Source organism: Corvus moneduloides, chromosome 9, assembly GCF_009650955.1.
Source record: "Corvus moneduloides isolate bCorMon1 chromosome 9, bCorMon1.pri, whole genome shotgun sequence".
NCBI classification, from domain to species: Eukaryota; Metazoa; Chordata; class Aves; order Passeriformes; family Corvidae; genus Corvus; species Corvus moneduloides.
Window position 1 is genome coordinate 15,131,252 of NC_045484.1, and position 14,299 is coordinate 15,145,550.

Here is a 14,299-nt window from a genome sequence, read left to right on the forward strand (position 1 = left end):
GTGGAATGTGTGTATTTATTATAACAGTACACACCCAGAAGTGTCTCACTGGAGTTATAAAGCCCAACCAGCACTACATTAAATAAATACAATTTCTCTATCTTACTAAGATAAAATATTTCCTATTGGTCTGTTTGTCTTGTTACAGCAGTGAGCCATAACCTCATTTTTTTGTCATACTGCTTTAGTATTTTATCTCAGGTGATCAGTAATTCCTTGGGCTTCAGCATACTTTGATCACATGGGTCAATTGGTTGTGACTTACTACAAGGACACAAAATTTCTGTTAGAGTGCTGAAAATTTTTGTTTTCAATTTTATCAACATGCCAAGACTGGAACTACAAATGTCACTCAGGAAGCAAGTTACCCTAGATAACATTTGCATTTATCAGAAGTCATCAAAAGCCCTGTAACTACAGTATTGGTTGAAGCTATGTTCTAATATTGTGAAATTTTTAAAGTTACAATTGAATTTGAGTTTGTGTCATTTTACTCAATGAATCAAGAAAACTTGTACTGACATGACTGAGCCCTAACCTTTTAAATGTAAATTGAGGGTAAGGAGAATGCTAGTGGATATTATAGGATAGGCATTCTTTACCAAAAAAAAGCCCTACCAAACAAAAAAAGAATAATGTTAAATGCAGTGCTGATTTGGAGCTAAGAAAATTTACCACTGATACGCATTCCTACAGTATGCCACAGCAGCAGGAATGCTGAAAAAGAGCCGTCAGCAGCAGCTTGGCCAGATCCACCATTGCATTTGCACACATGATGCACCCTTCACGGCTTCTGCAGTTTGGATGACATTTTCTTAAGATTCTTAGAAAATCTGTGAGGTCAAGTGCTTGACAAGGGAAAACATTATGCTCATTTTAACAGAAATCTTGCTTCCTCTAAAGGCTTACTATACTTAGAAAAAAGTGTCCCTCCTGTTTTCATATCATATTAAAAACATGTAAGAATTAATTGAGTGGTTTGTATTCTGAAATTACTTGCACATTTCTCAGTTTAATGGGTGTTTTTTTAATAAGGGGGTCACATTCCTTAGTTAAAATTCCCAGTGATGGTATTAGCTGTTCTCTTTTGTAATTTTTTGTCTCTTTTTTTGAAGTTTGTTCTTCAAAACTGTATGCTATAATAATAGCTGAATTAATCAGTTGAGGTTTTCAAGCAATATTATATAAAGATTTTCATGCTCTTATAAATTAATAGACTTAGCTCAGTGATTTAAAAACAAAATTTGTCTCAAAATCAAGAATTCTTAGGAAAATAACTTCTGAAAAATGGCTGTTTTCCCTGTATCCCTTGGACTGTAGTCAGTCATGAGCTCAGCTTCCAGGTTTTGAAGGCCCTGTGCTAGTAACACTGTTAATTGAACGTAAGTCTGGAAGTCTGCAGAAGAGTGCAAGATCAGAAGCAGTGAGATAAATACAATGACACGAACCATATCACTGAAAGCATTTTCTTTGTCATCAAATCAGAATCCAAGCAAGGAGGGGGGAAGTTCTTATCTGTGTATTCACAGTGCTGCTAAAGGAGAATGACTAGTTCGGTCTTGGCAGTCTTCAGCTAAATAATATTGATAACACATGTGGGTACTGTCACTTTTGGATATATTCCTGGGAATTTACACCTTTGAGTTATATAAATTTATTTTTATGTCTGGAAATACCCATATAAATCAAGATGTTATTCATGGAGAGTTGCCCCTTTTTGTCTTTTAAAAACTGCCTTCTTAAGAAAAGAGAACGAGGACTACTAGTTGTAAACAAAAGTAAAAATAAGGAAGGAATAAAATCATTCAGCAAATAAATGACTATCACCAACACAACAAATACAAAAAAAATCCTATGACTTCATGGCCTATTTTTATTCCTCCTCATAGAAAAGCAAGAAATAAAATAGTTCAAGCTGAATTAGCTATATGCACTTTTTTACTAATTTTCACAGGCACTAATAAAATGAGGCCCATTTCTTCTATGCCTCACTGCTTGTAGAGCCATTTATACATTAAAAAGTGGGTGATGACACCACAAAATCAAAACTGTAAATTTCATATTCAAAACTTTGTAATGGACAGTTTGCATATGCACTAGTTTCTGAGAGCATGTTGATTACAAGAGGGAATGGTAGCAGGCATAGCAGAAACCAGGTTAAATTAGGATCCAGCATTGCATTAGGGCACGACTAAGAGTGTCTTAATGTGCTGAAAAGCTACAATTTCCGAACTTCTCTTTTTCTGATGTCACATCCTCTTATTCAGAAATCCTTCATCTGTCTCTCATGTACTTTTCACCTGCTGCTGCACATGAGGAAGTATATCAAGCAACACTTCAGCTCCAAAAAAGGCACAAAAAAGTTCACTTGGCCTCAAATAAAGAGACCAAATGAAAAGCAAAAAGCATCAGAGTTTTGAAACAAAACTCTATTACACAGTTCTGGTGCTGATTACTGGTTCTGGCTAGAGTCTGACAGGAATAAAGCAAGATAATTTGGTTCTTCAAATACATTAAAATATGTGCTGTAGAATTTCAGAGCATCAATATCAGAACATTTGAAATGGATGTTTTACACAAAGCTGCTCTGTCAAGCTGAAAGTGGTACTTAGCAATATCTCAGTGTAATCTATGTTAATATAGGTACCCACTTGCAAAATGGGAAAGAGCTGCTCCTTGGGTCAGGTTCTAGCCCAAAGTAAATGCAGACTCATAATCAGGCCAATATTAAATGAGAATGAAAGTTTCCTTCCTTTTCACTTGTAGCAGTGCATCCTTACTGGTAGTAGCAAACATGAAAATGCACAGGCAGGTTCATGTATTTTTATGCTATCACAGAGTCACACAGGACAACATGAGGCTTACAAAGTCTGCGGGACATAGGCTGTGCTTTGTGGTCATACCCTCTCACCCCACAAGGGTTAGCAGTTGGGAATGCAGTTATTTCCCATCTGGAAATGATCGTGCTCTAATGTTTTAACTTTGGATGTAAGTAGAAAAGATTTGTTGGCAAATTTAAAGCAGGATTAATGTGATATCCACTGAGCTGACTGTCAGAAGATGACATTAGCTAATGATCCCTTGACACAGAGGTACTGGTCTTGAAAAGGAAACAAAATCTATGTATTTATGTGTGTATGTTTTAAGCCTGTTAAAGAGGCAGATACTATTGCTGACACATGCAGGTCTTATACGTTTAAATCTCATATACTTTGAACCTGATTTTCCTCTCCTTTCCATCATCAAATTAAATCCATAAAGCTTATGTAAACAAGATTAGAATGTGTGTCCTTCTAACAGAGTTGTACAACTACACAAAGATTACAAATAAATGCAAATTAATTAGAACTAGGTGACCTAAAAGTTCCAGGTTCTACAGGTTCAGACTTGTTATGAACTACATACCATCAAATTATAAATCTAGGTTGTAATTGAAAAATCTTCTGACAACTCCTCTCAGATCTAGAGAGAATTAATGCTTCTTTAGTAATGGAAGTAGTTTTTGATCTACCTCACACTTTAGCATTAAAGTGTGAAGAAAAGTGTGTTTTCTGTGTAGAAGGAAAATCTCTGAACCTGAAGCAAGACACAAGCAACTGACTTTTACTTGCTGTCTTTCTTCTGGAAGCACTGTTGAAGCAAAATTAGTAAAGGGTTGGGTAACTCATCTTCAAATCAAAGACACTTGAAAGAAAACAAAACAAAAAAGGTCAGTATACATTGCAGAATGCTTCCAAGACTAATGACAAAAATACTTACAAAGCTGGAGTTGGGTCTCTGGGTATATCCAGCTCAAATATATTCTTTGCAATTAAAAAATGTCATTAAGAGAAAATGCAGCCTCTGAACAGATAAACATTTTGACTGTGAAGCTGGATTTATGATGAAAATATTTGTAATACAGTTAAACCTGTGTAATTTTTTTGGTCTAAGGATTTCTATATAGTTCTCTGCATACTCCAGCCATATAGCTGTTATAGGTCAGTTCACTTATCTGGCACAAGTAAGCTATTCAGGAAGAAAACAGGTTAAAAACATATGTAATGAGTACATATTCGGCATTTTTTTCATATATTAATTGCCCCTGTATCTGAAAGCAAGTGATTATAAGACATTTCATCTGGGACTATTCTCCTGAAGGATAAATAAAGTCAAGGATACAAAAATAACTTAATGTTAACAATATCGCCATTGCACTTAACAGTCCCTGTTACTTGCCTGACAGAAAGAGAACCAGGAGAGTTGGTAGAACAAACCTGAAAGGAGATGGAGAACCCAGACAGGTGAAGGTAATGAAAACCCCCAACTAAGGGGAATTAGCTGCTGAGCAACAACTGTGGAAACCTGTGGAAAACATTGCCATATTTGCCAAATGATCAAGGCAAAATATAGAGCTATTACAGACACTAACTAGAGTGTCAGTTTAACTTAAGAGCATTTTTAGCTGCAATTTTCTTTCTTAAAAACAGGGTTTTCTTTCAGAATTAAATTAGATCAAGTTATGGATGTAAGTTACGGGAGACAGTGAAGGGGAGGGGGTAGCAAAAGAGATTAATGAAACTCTGCCTGCCTTTCTCAAACGGGAGTCTGGCAAAATATCCAAAGAGGCAGAACAAAACTTGCCTGTTTCTTTCCTGGCAGCTAGGAAATATGTTTCCCTGCATACTTCTGCTAGCTTCTTTCAACTTTAAATTTCTTCTGTGTCATCAAGACTTAGTCCAAAAAAGTGTCTGACCCCATTCTTCCTTTCAAGTAACACATAAAAGCCTTTGTGAAGGCTTTTCTTTATTAAAAGTCTAGTATTTTTTGTTTCTCAGATTCCTGGTTCAAGTGAATCACTGAGCAATGCATTAGTCAATTCATGGGCAAAGCAGGCCATATTTATATTCTGAAAGTGTCTGAGTTTCAGTTGTTAGTGCTTCCTTCTTTCTTTCCCAGAAAATGGAAGTGTCATAATCTTTATCGTAAGAAGGCTTAGGAATTAGCACAATCAATGAAAGAAAATTCTCAGTGCACGCAGAATTCAAAAACCTTGTTAAGAATCAAAACTGTTAGTTATATATTTTGCACACCACTACACGACTTCCCAATTAATTCAGTCGGTCTTTTCAAACAAGTAACAAGGAATAAACACTGAACTTCAAACAAGTTTGGGGTTTGGACATGAATCTATAAAGTATTGAGAAATATTGAAGCCAGAAGAACAGAAGGATTGGATACAATCTTTCAGGTTCTGGGGACATAGCTTTGGACTCAAGACAAGAGAGAAAAGTCTGAATTTAAGCAGAATTGTACAGTAAGATTCTAGATACTATATTAAAATAGTTTGGAAGCTGAAATTCAGCCAATTCTGGCCTCTCACACTGGAATTCCACCTCCCCCATTGAATGTCTGTCTCTGCCTGGAAGTACAACATGTTTGAAAAGGTAACACCTCGAGTTCAAATTCCTCCTGAGATTTTAAAATTCCAAGGTGATACAATCTCAGCTCAAGCCTCTGCTGTTTGTCAAGAGGTGCTTATGTCAAGCCTGCTTCTCAGAATAAGAGGAGAGAGGGAGGAAAACATCCTGTGAAACATTCGAAAAATGCAGTTCAAGATTCTGTTTGCCTAGCCAGGTTTCATTTTGAATTGAAGTACTTTGAAGATCTTAAAGCTCCAGCAAAGTTATTAACAAAATAAAATAATATTTAAGGTTGGAATTGGGTAATCTAGATGATAATATAGGCTCCTTTATTCTAAAGCATTTCAGGAAAAGTTATCAGGGCTGATCATGAAAAAAAAAAAAAGGCAGGAAAATAGAAACACTAACAAGGACTGAAGCATCAGCTCCACAAATTTTTTAGTCTTCTTGGGACTGCTAGTTAATCAGTACACTGTTATCTGCCTCCAGTATCTTGCAATACTGTGCAATATTGTGTTTGATAAAGGAAAGGATCAGCACAGATGCTACAGATTATTGACAAAGAAGGGCAAAGCTACATATATCTAGCTAAATCTTTCCAAATCTTTCTGTATCTTTCAAAAACCGATGTGCTGCTAGCACAGGGAGTTGTTATTGAATTGATACTCAGTGCACACCCTGACCTTTATCGGCACAAAGGCATCTTCTATGTGGAAACTATGCAAGTTTTACAGTCAATTTTTTCTCCTGCATCTAGGACTTGCACTAGAAAAGTGGAACTACCTCCAACAAGATTAACTTCTGGACATACAGGTATGTGATTCAGCACGAGGCACACTGCACTGTATCTATATACCTGAGTGAATGTAAATATGCTTCTGCATTATTATCAGGCTCAGCCTTGTTCTATTTATTTCTCCTTCTTGTGTCCCTTTGGCAAAAGACAAAGTGATAACAATTGCACTGATTAACAGGCAAAGACTATACTTGCTTTGCATACTTTTTGAACACTAACCTTATTGGTTTCCAGAGAAATTAGAAAAGGAGACATACAAGTCTACCAGTCCTTTTTGTGTCTTGTACGTTATGTTCTGCTAAAAAGAGAAGAAAAAGAATGAATGAGAGGCATAACAAGGAGGAGCCTGCAGTAAAAAAAGAGAATTGAAAACTGCTGAGAAGATCAGGAAATTAATATAAAGCCAATTCCCCAACTGATTTTAAAAATAATTTTTTCTAGGGACCTAAATGAACCTTTCAAGTTTAATGCAACCCATGAAAGATTGCGGGGAAAAGTGCAAACCTAGAGGACAGGACTGTGTTTTGTAGGAAAGAATGAGTAGAGAACTTTATTTAATAAGAACTTTCATTTTTCTTATGTCTTGTGCTACATTATCCTATTTTAAAAGTGCATAGTTCTAATTTTTGTCTAAATGCAAGTTAGCTCTGAGTTTATAAGACCCTTTAAAGCACTAAAGTATGCAGCATTTGGAAAAGCAATAGTGCTTCAGAATTTACACTAACCTGGGTACCTGCCACCAGCAACCAAACTCCTTACTACTGCTTCACCAAAGCACTGAGGAGCCTAAGTTTGTAACTGGAATCTTACAGGAGGATGACTTGGACTTTCTGGATGTCTTAGATTGCTGAGGAGTATTTACTCTTCATTTGAAAGGTACTTTTCCTTCTATTCTAATAACTGTTGTACCAATCAGATACCAATCACACCGTTTAAATCAGAAGGAACCAAATGAGGAGGTGGGGGGAAGAGACACATGGACCAAGACGTTCCTGTGGGTATCAGCAGGAGTCAGAGTAGTTTAGATGATGGAGGCTGATACCAGGAGACAAAAACTGGTCTGATGTTATTTTGAAGTTAAATATCATGGGGAAAGAACAAGATAACTGGACTAAAATAAAATCAGTTTTTCAAGCTTAAAATCCTAGACTATATAGCTGTTAATAAAATAAGCTGAAAGTACACATTCTGATCATAACTGATCAATGTTATTAATTTTTAATTAATTTAATTAAAAATGTTTATATTTTTTCTTTGTTCTAGGGAAAACACTCGACATAAGAACATATTTCCTCTATGAACTTTACATTCTTTTCAATTACCCTCCCAAAGCTCTAAGCACTGCTAATCAAACAGCTACATGTTCAAAGTCAACGGTTTGGAATGCCAGCATTCAGGCTTTACTGGAGACCCTAACTTGACTCTTAACACATTAAAACACAAAATATAATGACACAGTTGTTTTAAAATCCTTGAGACTTTCAGGGTTCAACATTCAGCCCTTTGCTGCAAACCACACAGCTTTTCTAGCTCAGTACTGGTTACTGGACATTTCTCCCCAGCCCGTTTTTACTAACTCCTAAATCAATTCACACAGTCACTAGAAGCGCACTCCGTGAGCCCCGATATGGTGAAAGAATGCATTTGGGTGCTGGCTGCTACAGGACTGCTCCATAAGCAGGGATGTAATGCCTTAGTTAGCACCAGTTTATGCTGTAATCATCTTGTCCTTAAACTGGCTGAGTTAAAATTGTTCTTGCATTCAACGACAGAGAATGAGTATGTCTGTAAAGAATAGTGTAGAGATACTTAACAAAACTCCTTCAGACCTTGTCCTCAAATCAGATCTAAGATGTTTCTTTCCCTTTATACCAGACAGAAAAAAACCTAATTCGTAGCAGTAATATCCCTCCCTTTGCATATATTTTTTTGTCAGGGCTAAAATTTTATGGTGTTTACACTGACTTCTACAATTTGAGTTGACAAGATTTGCTCTTTTCCCCACAATCTCTCATGTGTTGTAGCAAACTTGAAGAGTTCATTTAGGTCCCTAGAAAAAAATTCCTTTTAAAACCCAAAGCAGCAGAAAATATCTAGTAAGTGATATGGTCTCTGCCAGTATTTTATCAATACTAGCTGGCATCAAAGAACAGTAAGAATCAAATCCCCCTTCATCTCACAGTAAAATACTTCACATTTTAGTGAAGTAAAATTCACTCTTTCTTGTCATGATGATGAACTCAGCTCAAATCACTCTGCATTAGCCTTTTATGTATTTTGATATTTGCTTTGTTCCTTGAAAATAAAATTTCAAGTCTGACACTAGGGGCACAAGTATACTAATTTGAGAAGATATTATGTCTTTTCTACATTGTTTTATCATTTTTTTAAAATGTCACTTTACAGTGATATTTAATTATTCAGTAAGCTGTGAGCAATTATGTCAAGTTAAATAGATAATTAATGTAGCATTCGAATAGTGTTCTACTGGCATAACAGGCTGTTTGTCTGATTATCAAATCCAGAATTATTCTCCTATAGCTAATCTGATCCATTTTTAAATTATCTTTACTGTACTCACTCCCACCCCAGCAAAAAAGGCAGCATCAGAAAAGTAATGTAATGTCAAAGAACAAAGACGCAGGATATTAAAGAAACTCAATTTAATTTTGCTGGTTAGTACAGAATGGGGTTTTTGTTGTATCAAATTACTCCAAAAGAGAAAGTCATTTTATGAGAAGATTAAACATTACAATAGCAAAGTCAAACGGAGTGCTGTTTACCTGTCAGAGTGCCTAAGAATAGGTTTAATGACAGTCTAGGGACTACATTTGTTCAAATTGAAGCTTTGTTTACCTTACTCACGTAATTGCCTAACCTTCAAAGCATGCTGATATCAAATATTTTTAAAGAACACTGAAATTGACTAGCACTACCTTCACTGAGAAGTTATTTATGCCTCATCTAATATTAATAAGTCAATATTTTTTAACAATCTGTGAGAGAAGGGAATAAGATTTACTAACAGTTGTAAATAACTGTCTAGTAAAATGGATTTATTTCAGTCCTGAAATTTAAAGAGTTATGAGCTGAGACTGAATTCAATATGAAAAAAAAAAGAGGCTACTCTTAATGTATTTCCTCCTTTTAAACAAGTTTTATTGTCACTTAATATTTATGTTGCTTTTAGGGTTTTTTTTCAGTTTGGTCTCTTCCTCACAAACTCAGGCATGAGAAGAAAACCTGAATAAATAAGGTCTAGTAGTTGCGCTTGTGCCTAACAACACTTGGGAAAAATAAATCTTCTGAGGGAGATGCATAGGAACCACAGGATTAATTTATGTCATTAAGATATAACAGGGTGAACTAAATACTCCAAGAGGCAACTTCACAACTGGGACAGAACACCTGGAATAAAGGGAAAACAGACAGCATCACGGTGTCAACAGATTCAACCTTGGAACACTTTGGTTTGGTCAAACGAAAGCCAAACAGAAGAAACTGATACAATTTAGTGTCTCTATCTCCATAGTTTCTGTTGTGCTCCAGAGACATTTATCACTACTTTTGTAATTGCTTGTCCTCTAGCAGGAGAGCGTCACTAGTAAACACACACAGCTGTTCAAGCACTACAGCAGCACCCGGGCACTCCTCACAACACAGCTGTGCTACTGCTGTAGTCACTCGCTTTCTGAAGTCTTCCACGCACCAAATCAACCAAAGCATAGTTTAGATTTTCATTTACACAATCTTATTTACCCCAAGACATCACTGAAGATCACAGAAATAAAATGCACACAAATATGTTGGTCAAATTATTTTTCATGAAATAGTGCTGCAAAACAAGATTTTGAAAAGGGTAGTAAACACATCACACATCATTCTGCAAGTAAGAAACAGGAACTTGGAGGTAACGCCAAAACAATGTTGACAAGAATTTTCAGAGTGGAAAAGGCTCAAAGCCTCCCTCCCTGGGATGCCTGCCCTGCCTCCCAAGCAGGCATCATTTCCACACAGGATCCCAGAGCCCCTCCAGACTCAAAAACTCCTCCAAGATTTGTTCCTGTGCTAGTGTCTCTTTTTAAAGTATTCATACGATAAATGAGGAGATATGTGTATGACCAATGTGGAAACAACACAAATTTTTAAAGCAGAATTTCAGAAAAACATACAAGTATTTGCTTCAGGATTTCTACTATCAACAAGAAATAAGTATTTTACCTCTGACTCCCCTGTAAGAAATCTCTTCTGCTAATTTTAATTTTTATATCTATTTTGTTTACTCATTAGTTGTTTTCATCAAGTGAAAGGAAGATCCATTAATGTCAGAACTGGATTTAAATTTTAAACTAGTTCTATCCCAGTGAAACTTTATTATTTTCTGTTAAGCTACATGTGATTTTATAAAATCACATGGTAGCTTTAGAATCACAGAATAATGTATGATAGTTTAGATAATAAGAAAATCAGCGATTCACAAGGAATTCATGATACTGGGACTTTCACTGGTATGGAGATTTCAGGAATAAACACAGCTACTTTTAGATATAAAAGTTGATTCCTCACTCCATTACACTAGTTTAATGACTTTGCTTACCACAGGGAAACTGTACTAATTAAGTTTCTGTGCATCAAAAAGGGAACTTAGTAACTAATTTTATAACATTATACAAGTCCTCTTAATTACAAATATTGTTTCTCAGTGGTATTTGTGAGTCTGTGGATGCATTTATAACCCAGGATTTGATAAAGCAGCTCTGCAAGAGAAATACTAAGATATTTATGGAAGCAGGTACTAAGTCAGAGGTTGTTACCTAAATTTCTGGGGTTTCTAATGAAATATAATTAATTGTATAATTACATTATTTACCCAATCATATGGGTCACTTAGACAAATTAAACAAAGATTTAAGTTCAAGATAAATATCAGGAGGAGTTTCATTGTGGATAAAGCTCTCAGTGATTTCAAATCTTGCTCACACATGAATTTTACACTATTGGGCATGACAATATTGCTGACTTTTATGCTAGCACGGAGTGATGAATGCTTATAGCACTACAAACTTTCAAAACATTAATAACTATTACAAAATTTTACTTACAGTCTTGCAAAACCATCAGCGTAAAGAAACCAATCTGTCACTGATGTCACCTGAGGCATTCCCCTTCAACAATTATATATGACTGTACAGAAAACACGATGTGGCAATTGCTTTGCTAAGCAAATAATTATTTGTAGCTCTCTCTAAGCAAACCAGTTTAGAGACTTGGCAGGTTATACAGTAAAAATAAATACACGCACCTCCTTAAAAAAAAAAAAAGAGTTTCACAGATTTAGTTTTGATTTTCTCCTCACTTTTCTCAATTGGTCCCATATCATACATATCAAGGAAAGAAAATCTGCAGAATCTGCTTGCATTCTGGCAAACCTTCCAAATGGGGAACAACTGTGATTCCATCCAGTTCACTAGAGTTAAGATGTCACAGAGTGGAAGAGGTCGTCTAAACTGAAGTTTGCAGCTGGGTTCATGCTCTTGCATGTCTCCCATGTATTCTAAAAAGTCACAGCGAGATCCTGGTCTCCATCAATAGAAATGTTCCATTTATTTCAACACTGAAATAGATTCATTTGACTTGCTTTAGATGCCTATACTAGGAAAATATGTACTTCACCTTAGGAATGAAATTTTTCTCAGCTGATTGTAAAATGAGCACAGGATGACTAAATCGGTTAGAGACATGTAGAGAGATGATGCCTACGTTTTGGCATTCCACCATGGGAGCCAAATACTAAGTTTCTAGACAAATTGCCAGAGCTCTACGTCAGCAGAAGGCTCTCCTGCATGTAGCAACATATGTTTGGAATAGGGCACAATTTTTCTGTGTTAAATGAGCTGTTGAAATACCATAAAGTGGGCAGGAAATGTGACCAGAATGTCACAGTTAAGTCTCTGGCTGCTGAGCAGACTTCAGAGGCATCAGCCCATGTCAGGCTGTGTGAAGTTCCTCTCCTCTCCCATGCTGGTTGATGCCTGGAGCCAGGCAGTGCTGAGCAGTTCTCATTCTGTAGTCAAATCCGCTCTTGGTCAAAGAAGAGAAAGAAGAGCAGAGGTGGCAGCAGCAGCTCCTCGCCTCAGTGCTTCTCCCCTTTCCATCGCACCAACCTGATCTAGCTGCACTGACCCCTTGCATTCTGTCTTTTCCCCCATCTTTCAAATTTTCCCCTCAACTTCCTTCCCTCAGAATGGCTAGCTTGGTAAAGTTATCCTACTTCCTCCAACCACACAGCTCCCCTCAGCTGGTAGGCAAGCTGGTTTAAAGAGTTTACTCTGGCAAACCACTGGCCTCCTTCTCTCCCGCTGCAGCAAGAAGGACATCTAAAAGCCCAGTGTTAGTGAACACGGAAATATCTTGCTGGAAACTGGAATAAGGTAGCTGTGATCACACTGGTTAGTCTGGACAAGGTCTGGATGGTTCCTCACCTATCTCAAGTGTAGGAGCTCTTGACAGAAGACATGTGAGTACGAAGGAATGGGCAGGAGAAGGGGATCCTGAGATTACCTGCATAAAAACTGGAAACCACCTCTGACCCACTTTTCATCTTCTGTGACTGAACTACATGAAATTAAGTGGAATTAAAGCCTAAAGGTGATTTTAAAGTTTTATATAAGCATCTATTTCTTTAAACATGTGAGCACTGTTTTTCTTTTTAAAGTCCTTTGAAAATCAACTGTGATCTTCTAAGGTCACCATCTTGAAAAGCTAGACACACAAGATCTGTATTCTACACCAAGATAAAAGCATGCAATGGTTTTGGCTGATGTAATGTTGGCATACAGCTACACAGAGACAGTACTGAAATTTGATCAAAAACAAAGCAGGAAAATGAGAAGGTGTATGGCTGGATTTTAATGAAGGTATGACAGTAACTTAAGAATCATGGGTTTAGGTGCACTTTAGAGCATACTGTATGAATTCCGATGCAGACTGTGGTTGACATGGACATTGTAGTTTGTTCCATATGCATTTATTTTGCATTATGAGAGAAAACGGATTGCTTGCAGACAAGTATGCGTCAATCATGAAAATTAAAGGTAATTAAATATGAAACTTCCCCATTAGTCTTCTTCTCTTACCTATATGTTCCACGTAAATTGTACCAAATCAGCATCAAAATAAAAAGAAGGATCAGCCTAAGACTGTAAATGTGTGGGTCCCCTTGAATTATGACACAGGTTCTACTGCATGGTCTGTTTCCTACCTTCCTATGGCAGTCCTGAACTCCTGCGAACACAGCTCCCTCTAGAGCTTAAATATTACACAGAACCACAACATGCAACCCCTGGGTAAAGGTTTAAGGGGTCACTGTGACAGCCCCACACAGCCCAGGAGCCTGGCACAGAGGTTGAGATGCAGAAAACCTTCTGTCAGAAACAGATTCCCCGTTCCTCTGAAAATGGCATACCTTTCCAATGTGACCTTATAGGAAAAGGGTTAACAGTCCCTGGTTTATAGGAGAGGTGAGGTACTAAGCCCTGAACACCTGAAACTTACTGTCTAGTGGGACCGGTGAACCTTGACAGGGTTCATGTACGCACGGAGTGAGGGAACAGAGGATGTGATCTGGCTGAGCAGCTGTGTCCAGTGTCCTGTGTGGTGAGGCAAGGACTGGCATATTTAGCCCTTCAGAATGTACAAGATCAAAGTTGATGAATCCAACATCACTTCTGCATGACCGGCTGCCTCACAGAGCAGCCACATCCGAGCTGCGGTGCCCCTCGACAGCCAGCTAAAGGTTTGCAGTGGATGAAGCTGGTTACCCAGCAGTGTCTAGTTTCACCAGTACTTCAAGAGGAGAAGGGAGGGGTGGAACAAGTGCCTGGTGACACCAAACAGGCAGGGGGACACGGACCGCAGGCACGTCCAGGTGTGCCCTCACGTCCAGGTGGGCCTCTGCCGGGTGACGCGGTGCCGCGCCCGGAGCCCGCGGGACACGCCGGGCCCTCGCCGCCCCTCCCCTCACTTTCCTCGAAGATCCCCCGCTGTGCTTGCTCAACCCGGCGGTGCCCGACCGCTTCCGCCGCGCTCCGTGCCCTCGCCC

At 37.7% G+C, this 14,299-nt stretch overlaps 1 protein-coding gene across 1 annotated transcript in view; it reads left to right on the forward strand.

The window, feature by feature from the left end:
* F3 (coagulation factor III, tissue factor) overlaps positions 1 to 14,299 on the forward strand; it is a 37,460-nt gene that overhangs the window by 17,142 nt on the left and 6,019 nt on the right. The window contains 3 exon segments of the mRNA XM_032118274.1: positions 14,095 to 14,156; positions 14,158 to 14,230; positions 14,233 to 14,297. Coding sequence (XP_031974165.1) covers positions 14,095 to 14,156; positions 14,158 to 14,230; positions 14,233 to 14,297 — 200 coding nt within the window.